The sequence below is a fragment of the Melospiza georgiana genome, chromosome 2 (assembly GCF_028018845.1).
Source record: "Melospiza georgiana isolate bMelGeo1 chromosome 2, bMelGeo1.pri, whole genome shotgun sequence".
Classification (NCBI taxonomy): domain Eukaryota; kingdom Metazoa; phylum Chordata; class Aves; order Passeriformes; family Passerellidae; genus Melospiza; species Melospiza georgiana.
In genome coordinates, this window is record NC_080431.1 from 19,438,613 (window position 1) to 19,451,339 (window position 12,727).

The 12,727-nt window shown below is 38.5% G+C and overlaps 1 protein-coding gene across 1 annotated transcript; it reads right to left on the minus strand.

Annotated features, from left to right (window-relative positions):
* Window positions 1–198: 198 nt before the first annotated feature.
* SULT1C4 (sulfotransferase family 1C member 4) lies at window positions 199–6,122 on the minus strand. The gene is made up of 7 exons (XM_058045626.1): window positions 5,952–6,122; window positions 4,189–4,326; window positions 2,850–2,947; window positions 2,403–2,529; window positions 1,096–1,190; window positions 707–887; window positions 199–548 (listed from the first exon to the last, which is right to left on the minus strand). Exons 1-7 carry the CDS (start codon window positions 6,115–6,117, stop codon window positions 436–438), a joined length of 918 nt encoding a protein of 305 aa, XP_057901609.1. The 5' UTR covers window positions 6,118–6,122; the 3' UTR covers window positions 199–435.
* Window positions 6,123–12,727: the final 6,605 nt, after the last annotated feature.

Here is a 12,727-nt window from a genome sequence, read left to right on the forward strand (position 1 = left end):
CATTGTGCACTTTTGTTCCTCTCTTTATACTTGACCACCTTTAAATTTATATATTGTTATTGATTGATTAATGTTCATACAATCTGTTGCATTCTTTTAACACCTTTTTTCCTGTTGGCTCCTAGTTTCTGTTAGAGTTTGATTTGAAAATGCCAGCAATATCAACTGCAGGTTTACAAAGATGAAAACCCACAGCAACTTTGAAATATTTTTATTAATGCTGAAAGTAACTGTGGTGGGGGTGACTGAGAATTGTCCAGTGGAGTTATTTTCTTGAGGGAGATTTAAACTTTGGCATAATTTGGGCACTCTGCCAATAATGAAAAATCAGTGATGTGTGAAAGGAAGATCTTAGGGACACTGGCATTTTGTGAAAGAAAAGCAAAATATTTAACATGGGAAAAGCTGAATATCATAAATTTAAATTGCAAGTAATTACAATTCCATGCGAAAAACAAGAGAGGTATCAGACATTTTCTTCTTATAATCTTCATCAAATTTCTCATTCTGTGCCACAGTGAAATGATTCTTCCAGTCTGCAACGGTACCTAAGAAATTACAAAGAAAAAAAAGAGAAAAAATTGATTTACCAGTATTTCCTGAAGCTCATTATCCACAACTTATTGGATACTTGTACTTCAATGCTTATTTCAAAATGACAGAATGACAACCAGACAGGGTTGATGTCAGTAACAAACCTCAGTACCTTTTCTCATGAATGGGGAAATGGAATGATCCATTATTCCTTCAAAGTCTTTAGTGTAGTTTGCCATGGGGTTTTCCTTCATTACCTCAAAAGAGGTGCTATGGACTATTTTGTTTAGAACCTCCTCACTCAGATCCTTCTCTAGGAACTTTGCAATCTTCTGAATTTCTCGCTTTGGATTCTGCAGAAACAATTACATGGGATAAGACACAGAGCTAGGAAAAAGCAAAGAAATCAAAGGTCATGTGAGAGCTGCAATCCTCACACAGAGAAGATCAGGTTACTGTATTTACTGATACTGGGATTATAATATAAAACTGTTGCTTGTAGTTAGTTTCTGCTAGACTTACAGATTTCAGAGCTCTATAAACATATGTTCAGCCTTTTACCTCCTTCATGTCTTCATAGAAGAGATAGAGGATACGGTGCTTATCTTTTGCCTTCCACCATCCTTTTACGTGGTCATACCAGGAACCCCAGAGGACTGAAAAAGAAGTAACATCAGCAGCTATAAATGCTGATTGTGTCTTTAACACATGTGGCACTCATCTTTGCCTCTTAACCAGTACCTGTGAATTTCCGAGCTGGTTTTGAATCAGTATGGCTGTGATAATAAGCACTGCTGTGCTCTGTGCTTGCTACAGCATTTTTGCGGTTAATCCCTCAGGTTTACACAAGACTCCTGTGTAACTTTCAAGGGCAGCAAATGCAGATGCATTATAGTCAATGAAAACACACACTTCCAGTTTTCATTTGATCATCTGGCCAAGGCTTGTCTTAATTAGCCCTGCTTTGAGCAGGGCAGGGGTTGGGAATGTATGGACAACAAAAATCCATTCCAGCTTGCATGATTCTATGATTCTACCTGGTTTCAATATTTGCCATGCTATCAGAAATGCCTACTTCTCTCAAGCAAGTGCCAAAATGATTAGCTAAGACAGAAGTAAATATGTTCTATACTGTATGTCTGCTCTGGGACAGATAGCTCCCAAGCTGAGCTGGTCAAACACAAGACATAAGGGCTCCTTTGGACGTGTGACTCTCATGCTGGTTCAGACAGTGGTATCTCTAGGCCTACATGGTGACAAAAATATTAATGACCGAAGGAAGCTTTAGTGACTCAAACTGTAAACTGCCATCCACTTGACCAAATTTTGTTTCTTGGATATCCTGTGATATCAGCACCTCTTTTAGAAAAGGAAGAATCTGCTTCTGGGGTTGCCTGCCCTTAGTTAGGGAACTGTCTTTTTTCCGACACTTGATTTTTATATACATTAATTTAGGTTCTAAGACTTTCTTATTTCTATCCAAATTAACTCTCCACTTCTTTTTTAAATTTCAAATTTTATCAGTTTATAGTAAGACCAGTTAAACCATTGTTCCTTTTCAAATGGCTTATTTTAATCTTAGAGAGAAGAGATGAAGCGTGAAAATTGTGATATATATTTCTGAATTATAACAGAATAAAGATTAGTGTTTATATTTTTTCTCAAAATGGAAGCTTAAAGATAGATTTAATTCTTTAGGTAATAATAAAAATTTGTGAATGAAGAAAAATTATGACTGAAACACGTTCAGCAGATATCCTTCCACAGTGTCTGCACAGGATTTCAAACCATAACCAGAATTTAAAAACCAATGCCATGCATTCTTAAAATTATCAAAGTCTCATAAACAACTGATTGCAGTTAATCACCTTTTCCAGTCATGAATTTCTCCACAAACTCCTCCCAGGTTCCTGGATCAGGCAACCCTTTATTCATTCTGTGGAAATGGTAGTATGACACCAGGTTGTCTTTTGCATTTCTTGCCACATAGATTATCTTTATTGATATGAAAAGAGAGAGAGAAAGAAATTAACTTGCATATACAAATATAGATATTGAGCATCTCCTGGAGTTTTCTCTTAGAGCCTGCTGGTAGAGATTTAAGAGGTTTTGCTTTGAAGCTGCCATTTTCTAGAATCCAGCTCACGTAACCTAGTTGTGACTTTTGATTCCCACAGACTTCACACATTAAAGGGAAAATATTTTTTAAGACCTTTTGATTTCCCAGCAATTCTGGAAAACATATTCTTCCCTGGTGTATGTCACTTTCTTTGTCTGTGAGGTAGAATAGTAGACAAAGGGCTCTTCAGCCTTACCTTACAGTTTTGTTCCCAGAAGGATGGAGGCAGCAGCTGCACAGGCAGATGAGTTTTCATTGTCCGTGGAGATGGCATGGCTTCAGCTAACTCCACACCTGTGGGATGTTTAATTATGAAAAGTTATTCTCTAAATTGAACTAGCCCTTCTTTCCTATGCTCACTCACGTGATTGTGACTGTGACTTTCCAGCAGTTCACCTTGCATTGATCACTCATCTCCAAAGCTCTTACTAGCAGGGTAACATATACAACATTACTTAAACATCTTCAATGTTTCTAGAGAAAATTTGACCCGTGTATTTGAGTAGAAGAGATTTATATATTTTTGCTTTCTTGGGCCCATACTTTCTTTCAAAGGGATTATGATAAACATCGGTTTCTATTTATCCAACCAAAGCTTTTCCTTTGCAATATTTGGTGGTCTCCTTCCACCTTAGAGGTAAGAAATATTAGTTTCTTTCTAGGATACAAGAATATGATGGCTGACTTTGTGGGTAGCACATAAAGAGAAAGGAGGAGAATGACGGTGGATTTTCAGTAGCTATGAATATATGGGACTACTTGGGAATATCTGATGATATTTGGAGATGTGTTATCTCCTCCCGTTTCCCTTTTAGACATCTATCATTACCTCCATAAATTTTCCCTGTCATCATGTATCATCCTCTGTCATCTATCATTTTTTGTCTCTCTCTGAGTCAACACAGTCTTGTTTAGAAGAGAAAAAGTAGCACTTCTGCAGAGCTAGTCAAGCTTTTTAGCTTCAGATGTGAGAGTCTGACTTAACGATTTGTGTGGAAATGCAGCCCTTGCTGAGGGAGATTTTTGTAAGAAGCTGCAAGCCAGTGAAACCTGCTGGTTGCCTGAATGTTCCATAGCTTGTTTAGATGACTAGACCCTAGAACTGAGCAGCAGTTACTTGAAACAGTAGCAAAACCACTAAAAACATTATGCACCTCTCAGAAATATGTCCATGACATATGTTTCACTTCCATACAGCCTGTAATCTCCGAATGGCATTCAATTGCTTCCATGCCCCATTCAATTGCCATTATATACATATCTGCTGCTGGTTTAGATACTGTGGAGTATCAAACACAACTTCAGATACTACTACAAATATCATTGTCTTCAGTAGCACCTGAAGCAATCCCATCTGCCAGCCTTGCAACACCTTGAGTAGCACTAGATGTTTATGTTAAAGCACCTGAACTGGTCCTTAAGAGCCAAAATGGTGCTTAAGAACAAAGCAAGTGGGACCTTTTCCAGGATACTTGTGGCATCAGCATTATGAGCTTGTTTTGTTTCATTTTGTTTAAAATACAGATAATATTCACCTGAGTAACGTGCAGACGGAGGCTCTGCCAAAAACCACTCGAGGAAAGGGTGGCGTTTGTAAGTAGTCTCACGTTTACACTTCTCAGTATCTCCGTTTTGTTGAATCATATCCACTATCTCCTGGGTCCATGTGGTACCTGAAAATGTCAAGTGTTTAGATGTTTCCCTCCAGGATAGCCAAGAGTTTCTTCTATTAGGGCACTGAAAGCCAGAAGGATGGACTCTGTGCTAATGGGGGAAAGAATAGCATAGAAAATATCAGACAAAATGGAAAAAAGAGTACAATACAGGCAAAATGCCTAATTGACCAACAAAGGTAATTGTCAAAGCTCAATTCCATTTTAGACAGACTTCTTCTTGCCTAAAGAAATAAGTCCCCACACCAGTACTGAAAAAAACACTGGGATAAACTCACTATTGTTGGGAGAATATTAGTTGCAGAGGAATGAAGCTTCCTTCTTTAATCCCTAACAAAAATTCAGCTACTTTGTTTTCATACTGAATTTGACTAAAAAAATGCGATATCTGAACTTCAAGTGAGTTAAAATTTCATACAGTTTGAAAATATTAAAAAGTGGAAGTATTTGCAAAGTTTCCCTTTGAACCATGTTAATGAAAGTCTGTACATTTCATCTGCCTGAGTGACTGCAACATTTGTGAGAGTTACAGTACAGTGTATCTCATGTGTCACTTTTCTTTTATAGCTGTCATCTCTGTGTCAGCCACATCTCCTCTGAGGTACTGTGGCAGGTCAGCTAGAGAACAGGCTGAGGGATAAATTGGAAAGCAATTTAGGCAGGAGATTCAGCCCTTCTTAAGATGCTTGTGTGGTGCATCTCACACAGATATGACATAATGTCAAATGGAATCCTAACTTTATTTCTTTTCAGTTCAGTGGCTGGAAGGTTTTAATCCCAACTGGGTTAAATAATGTGGTTTTGCCTTTAGTACACAGGTAGTAAATCAAAAGCCTTCAGGTTTTACAAAACTAATGGTGGATTTTTTTGTTAAAAACATTTTCCCCTACTGACAAAAAAAAAAAAAAAGCCCTAAAAATTCTTGCTAATTTAAATAATTATATTTTATGATGATCAAATTCTCCCATATCTGTTCCTGAATCTCCAAAACTGTATGTTTTTATTCATACAGAATTCATATTGATGCTTGTTATTAATTGTTTTCTTGTGTAGTAAGTATAAAGGGTTTGATGAAGAGGAGAAATATTGTCCAGTCACTGAGTAAAATGCCAGATAGCTAGTAATAATGGTGGTATTTTTCTTTGTTGGTTTGTTGACCAAAATTATTAAATTAATTTGGTTATTTTAAAGAATTAATCAATTTTCAGAAATCACTACTTGTTTACACAAAAATCATTCTCCAAATACATAATATGTTTCATAGTCATACAGTTAGTTTCTATTATTTCTTAGTAATGATCACTTATTTCTAGGCACTGTTAAATCACTACATATTGGTGGAAAACTCCTATTGTCACCATTAATATAAATGTCTATAATCTCAGTTAAAGGTAACAATTTTAGGTCATTAGACTTTGGGTGTTTGTACTTCAGTAGTAACAGGTAGTTGTTGCCTCTGCCAAAGAAGTCAGGAGTTACTAGTCACAGCTGACACAGCTTCATGTCTTTAAAATATGTCTAGTTTGGAGTTAAACAAATATTAGTCACAAAAAAAGAAGAAAATCTCAATCCCATCAATAAGCATGATGCCAAACTTTTCTATTTTGTTTCCTACCCACACCAACCTGCTTTTGCATAGGTTGCAATGAGCACATCATCAGGCTTGGCTTTGAACTTCCACACTTGGTCCCAAATGCTGGCAATTGGTTCTGTGACAAGAACACCATCCACTTCAAGTAACCCAGGTCGAATCATTGTCTCTCCCAGACTCAAATCTTTCATTTTATTCATGGCAATGAGAACTGCATGAAGAAAGGCTTAGAATTAACATCGCTGCTCTGAAAAAAAATCTGAATTACTCATCTTGAGGTCTCTCTTATTGACAAAATTCCATGTCCTCTGATTTCTTTTTGCCATGATTTGGTCTATCTGGACATATATAGACCCCTTAAAGCTGGATCTCATTTTCAGAAATGCATGGTGTATTGCTAATGGTAATTTTCTGTGTCTCTAAAAATCACTTTGTTTACTCAGATACAAGAAGAGAAAAAAGTCATTATTCTCATATCGTACACGTTCATGTAGAATTCGGATGATTGGTATGAAGGCTTCTAAAGGCAAAAAAAAACAAGTAATCAGAGGTGTGATTCAAAAGAAGGCAGAGAATAACAGCAGGTAATGAAATCAGCACACAGAACCCAGCCCTTCCTCTGTGAAGAAAATAAATAGAAATGCCTGCTAACACCCTTTGCACCTTGAACTCACAAAAACTCACAGACCTTTTCTGTGTTTCGTTCCTGGATCTTGGCACTCTTGGAACTCTTTGCTGTGTTTTGAAATATGTTGCCCGTAAATAACCTGAATCAGATTGATCATTAACTAAAGGTTGTTAGACTTTAATTATATGAATCAATCTGTTTTACAATAACTAGTTATTGATTTCTGAATTTCTCCCAGGACAACCTCTTAAGCATAACTTTCAGAGCTTCAGAGTCTGGTCAGAAGAAAGCTGTGCTTATAGGGAGGCTATAGAAATAATCTCGACTGAAAATATCATCCAGAAAAAAAGACATTTCAATCCCAACAGCAAATATTGCTAGAATATTTTCTTTAGTTTTCTTGTTTACTCACAGCAATTTCCTACAGATTCAGCTAAGCGGAGATGTTGGATTGGTGGCTGGGCAGTCACTAAAGAAATTTTTTTAAAAAAGAAGGAAAAAGAAACTTGCCTGACAATTTTTGCTGCTTAAATGTCTTCAGTCCTTGGCTGTATTGACAACTACGCAGGAACTTAAATCTTCAGGCACAAGTAGGTTGAAAACTTGTGTGGGTGGAGATTCCATTCCTCCTATCAGTATGAGGAGAGTAAAGGAGGAAGTGCAGCAGCAACCAACAGCTGAGCACATTTTCTGGCATGGTTTGTGAAATCTGTTTGAATCCTGTGAAAGAAAAACACTTGGAATTCTCATGTAAAGAATGATTCTTTACTGGCAACAACATAAAATATCAGTCAATAGCTCCAGCGAGGTTATTAGTTTGTCTCTCTCATTGTCAGCAGTCTTGGAATAATTAATTTTCTTCCTAATATCTAATCTAAATGGCAAAGATCCTGTGTGTACAAGCAAAGGAATAAACATCCCAAAAATTTTATTCTCTACTTCCCATCAGCAGGTGATCCAGCCACCTCCCAGAAAGCAGGGCTTCAGTGCACAGGTGGTTGCTGTATGTAAGCCTACTGCACTTATACTTACTAGCACTGGGGGAGTGCTATGGGGAAAATAAACTCCATCTTATGGATGAGGCGTTTCCAGTTTCTCTGGGCAGCCTGTTCTACTGTCTCACTACCCTCACAGTTAAGAATTTCTTCCTAACAACTAATCTAAAGCTACTCTCTTTCAGTTTGAAGCCCCCTTGTCCTGTCATTCTATGCCCTTGTCCAAAGTCTCTCTCCATCTTTCTTGTAGATTCCCTTCAGCTACTTCATGGCCACAGTTTGGTCACCCTGAAGCCTTCTCTTCTCCAGGCAGAGCAATTCCAGTTCTCTCAGCCTTTCCTGATAGGAGAGGTGCTCCATCCCTCTGATTGTCTTGGTGGCCTCCTCTGGACTCACTCCATCAGGTCCATGTCCTTCCCGTGCTGGGGACCCCAGAGCTGGATGCAGCATTCCTGGTGGGGTCTCACCAGTGCAGAGTAGAGGGGCAGAATCACCTCCCTGAATGCACTTCCCAGCCTCCTCTGGATGCAGCCCAGGACACATTTGGCTTTCTGGGCTGCAGTTCCACATCGCTGGGTCATGTCCAGGCTCTCATCCATCCGCACTCCCCAAGTTCTTCTCCCAGGGCTACTCTCCATTAGCCAATTCTGTTAGGATTCTGGGATGTAGCTCTTTGGGTCCCATAGACTTTAGGTTCAGGTTCCTAAGATAATCATGAACCTGATTTTTCCTTACAGTGGAAGGGACTTTGTTCCCTCAGTTCCCATCCTGCTGTCCATCTGCTTAAGAGAGTGGCAAGAGAAGTTGCCATTGGAGACAGAGGCAGAAGTCTTTGAGCACCTCAGCTTTCTCCTGCTCCATTGTTACCAGTTTTCCATCACTTTTTATTGTTGCAAGTTTACCTTCTATAACCTTCTTTTTCTGGTTAACATACCTAGAGAAGCCCTTGTTACTCTTTGTGTTCTTTGCCATGTTCAGTTCCAGATTTACCTTGGCCTTCCTCACCCCATCCCCATACAACCTGACTATCTCAATAATCTTGCCAGGTTACCTATTCTTTTCTCCACTATCTGTGGACTTCCTTCTTTCCCTTTAGTCTGATCAGCAGTTTTTTACTCATTCCTGCTGGTCTCTTGCCTTCTCTGCTCCTGGGGATTGATACCAGATTCCATAAGCTCCATAATATGCTGACAATGTTAATTATTAGTATGAAAGCTCATGTGAGGGTGAACAAGGACTATTCTTTTCTCCACTATCTGTGGACTTCCTTCTTTCGCTTTAGTCTGATCAGCAGTTTTTTACTCATTCCTGCTGGTCTCTTGCCTTCTCTGTTTGATTTCTTGCTCCCGGGGACTGATACCAGATTCCATAAGCTCCATAATATGCTGACAATGTAAATTATTAGTATGAAAGCTCATGTAAGGGTGAATAAGGACCTTGTGAGCCTGACTAATAAACCATCCACATCAGTCCCAGATAGGAGAGATGTATTCCCTCATTGTCCCCACAAGGCAGATACAGGACAGCAAAGCCAACAATTCCAGGGCAAAATACAGAGACGTTATTTGTATTAACATGTTCACAAAATAAGGAGAAAAGCAGCACAGCCAACAAGCTGTGACCTGCACAGGAGCTTGCCATGTAATACCTGCTATGGCTACAGCACACTTAATACAAAACTGCTGTTATCTTGAGCCCCATGTTGGGTGCCAAAACTGACTGTGGTGAGTTGACTTTGGATACCAGCTGCCCGCCACATTCCTCCATCACTCCCCTACTCAGCAGGACAGTGGGAAAGAAAATAAGAGGGAAAACCACCTTCTGTGTTGAGATCACGCAGTTTACTAAAGCAAAAGCAAGGGTCATGTATGTGAAAACTGAAAGATTTTATTCTCTACTTTCCCTCAGCAGGTTTTGTATGTCACTTCCTGGGAATCAGGGCTTCAGGGCATGTAGTGGTTGCTCTGAAAGGCAAGCAGTGTAAATTAGGAATGCCTCTCTTCCTCCTCCTTTCTCTTAGCTTTTATTGCTGAGTAGACATCATATATTATGGAATATTCTTTTGGTCTTTGGTTAACCACTTGATCTTTTTCTGACTCTTACACCAAGTTTTTCTTCTGAAGGCTGACAACACCAGAACGATTGATTAAACCACAACAAGCAGAGAAGGGTAAGGTACAAAATTTTTCTTTTTACTTTCAAGTTGTCTCATGGGAAGATTTGCTATTTTCCTCTCTGTGTTAAGCCCTGTGCTGGTTCTGCTTGTTCTTCTCGTACCTGGCAGGTCATTTACTGGTTTGTAATATTGCTCACTACTCTCAGTTGTGCAACCATCCTGATAATGCAGTAATCCCCAAAGCATATCATTTGTGTGTATGACAAAGAAAACTCAAGACTGCTTATTGAGCGTCTATTTTCTATTGCAGCTGTGAATCTGAGTAGCCCTTGGGCAATGCTCTGTGCCAGATAAGCTGCAGTGAGGTCAAAAATCACTGCCTGTAGCTTTAAAACTGCTTTTGAAGTAGGCAATGAGTGATGAATTTCTTCAGTTCTGAAAAAGGGAGATGAAGGTGGAACTGGCTGCTCCAGGAACTGGATTTCTTCTCTGGAGCCATGATTTACAGGACCACTATAAAAAAAGTCTCTGTAGAGAGTTTCCTCCAGGTTTCCTTTCACCTTTTCCTGAGTGCAAAATGGTGGCTGGTGTTTCCTCATCCAAAACACACTGTGCTTGTTTTATTTTATTATTGAATTTGATTTTATTTTTGCTTATCTTTGTTTTCTTTTATTATTTCTTTAGTATCAGACTTCAACTCGGATGAAGGCTACAAATCCTACATCAGTATCAAGCACTATGATACGGTTTTATGTCTGATTAGCTTAATATTTTGCCTACACTTAATGGTCTATATAATATAAGGTACTATTTCTTATAAATTAAAATTTATATTGGATACATTTGAATGAATGTGTTTCTGTGTTATGCTTCATATTACATTTCTCTTAAACTCAGGTCTCCCTCTGCTGGACAAAACACAATTTCTTTATTCCAAAAGATGTTGAAATATTTTGAGTTGAAAATTACATTTGATAGCTATTGCTATCCTTAGATACCAACCTGTGTTCCTCATTCAGAAAAATGCATTCTTTGGAGAAATGAAAGAACACTCTGGACTGACCAAGGTGTCACTTTGAGGCTTCTTGAATTTTAAAACTGCATTCATCTCTTGGTGACTGAATTAAGCTTGATCTGACTGTAAGTCAGTGAGCAGCCTTAGGCAACAAAAGCTTTTGGTTCTGTGGGATACATTTAGACTCAATCACAAATATATCCTGCCACAGGCTCCTGGCTACCTCCATATGCTGTGGAGAACAATCCTGCAGGTGTCTGTAAAATAGAAACACTATTACAAACAATCTACCAGACACTACCAACACCACCAATACCACCAATCTTGTGATGGGTATTTGGTATTGGGTTTCAGCCAGATACAGGTGAAATAATTGTCACAGATATATTTATGCAGTAGCAAAGTACTAAAGGATATTGTAAGTGTAACCATGGAATGAATAGTCCTAAGGCTTTAATTAAAAAACACATTTAAGCACCATACCTAAGTGCAATCCCTATCAGTAAAGCATTTATGTTCCATTACCATCAAACTCCTGAAATTTCTTGGTTTTAAGTATTCTCTCTCCAGCAGAGTTTCTTCAAAGGAGAATTGTTGGAGTCTACAGTGTGTATAACACTGACCAGCTCCACATGTGTTGGGGTCACAGTAATATTATTGTAAAGTCTTGTTATTCTGGGCATGCATACTCAAGTGATAAAGTATAATTGGAATCCTGCAGCTTTTTAAAGTACTTTTCCCAATAAAATATGCATATGACCTGCTTTGTGGTTTTCTGAACCCTAAATCTAAGTGTAACCCTAACCCTAGGTGTCGCAGACATTTTTCCACAGAAATCCTTTCTTTCAGATTTCTGTGTCTTGTGGAAGGCAGAGGCCTCAGAAGGGAAGGTAAACAATTGTTATCAGCTGCTGTGGAATGCAATAGGTTTCACCTTGATTGGCTCATTTTCTATGTTTATAATTAAGGGCCAATCACCAGTGCAAGCCAGGGGACTGAGTCCCTGGACACAGCTTTGTTTGGGATTCTTTTCTATCTATTCTTAGCTTAGCTAGCAGCTCTGGAAACCTCTCTCGATATTCTTTTAGTATAGTCTTAATGTATTATATATAATATCTTAATAAATCAAGCCTTCTGATCAAGAAACAAGATTCACTGTCTCTCTATCACCAGCCGTGCCCACTCAGGTGCGGTAATACCTAGGCAGAACAGGAAAAGCTGCATTTTTCCGAGGTGCCTAGCACATGAGTGTAGCCAGTAAGAAAGCTGTGGAGAGAGCAATGTTGTGGCAATGCTCTCTGCATCTGCAAAAGGCCTGAGCTCCTGAAGTTAGGCAAGCAATACCCAGACTCAACTGTGTCTATCAATAAATGGATTTTAAACTGCAAGTATTAAATAATCTCACCTGCAAGTTGACATATGAGGAATAGTATCCTATATAAAAGCAAATCTGTGTCTAGAAATAAACAAAATCCTTTAGTGTAAATCTTTGTTGTCCAACCAAATGCTGAACAGAAGGTCTGAAAATCTGTACAAATGGTATAATTTCTAAAGTGCATGCCAGAGTTCTGCTTCCATAAAAATGCAGAGTAATATACATATGACTTTAATGAGAGAAGAGCTAGTTTGGAATACTAGCTTGGTGGGGGATTAAAAACTATTGTAATGTTTAAGGGTTTAAAAAATGTTACAGGCATGTGAATATTCTGCAATAAGCAAGATACTTTTTCAACTCTGCTTAATGGCATTTCTCATAGAGGACAATCCTCTTTTCCGGGGAGTGTAAAGGAAGTATGTGAGGTTCTGGCTCTCTGTGTACTTTGTGTCATACTTTCTGTTCCTGTAGGTCCAGACTTGTTCCTTGGGATGCTGAGCTATATGGTTGCACATGTCATCTGCAAGACAGAAAGACAAGATCCAGCTGTCAGTTTTTCCCAACAAGAAAAGTAGAGTTTAAAGTCAAAACAGATATGAAGCAAGAATGCTATAGGAATAACAAAAAAAAAGACCAGTCATGTATTTGTGCTTTGATCTAAACTGTACAAATGACAAAAGT

Excerpts from the sequence above, each read along its gene's own strand:
- SULT1C4 (XM_058045626.1), bottom strand. The coding sequence starts at position 6,117 with ATGAATAAAATGAAAGATTTGAGTCTGGGAGAGACAATGATTCGACCT. Across the intron at positions 2,948-4,188 it reads TCCGTCTGCACGTTACTCAG|GTGTGGAGTTAGCTGAAGCC; the intron begins GTGAATATTATC and ends AACATCCCACAG. Across the intron at positions 888-1,095 it reads TCTATGAAGACATGAAGGAG|AATCCAAAGCGAGAAATTCA; the intron begins GTAAAAGGCTGA and ends TTGTTTCTGCAG.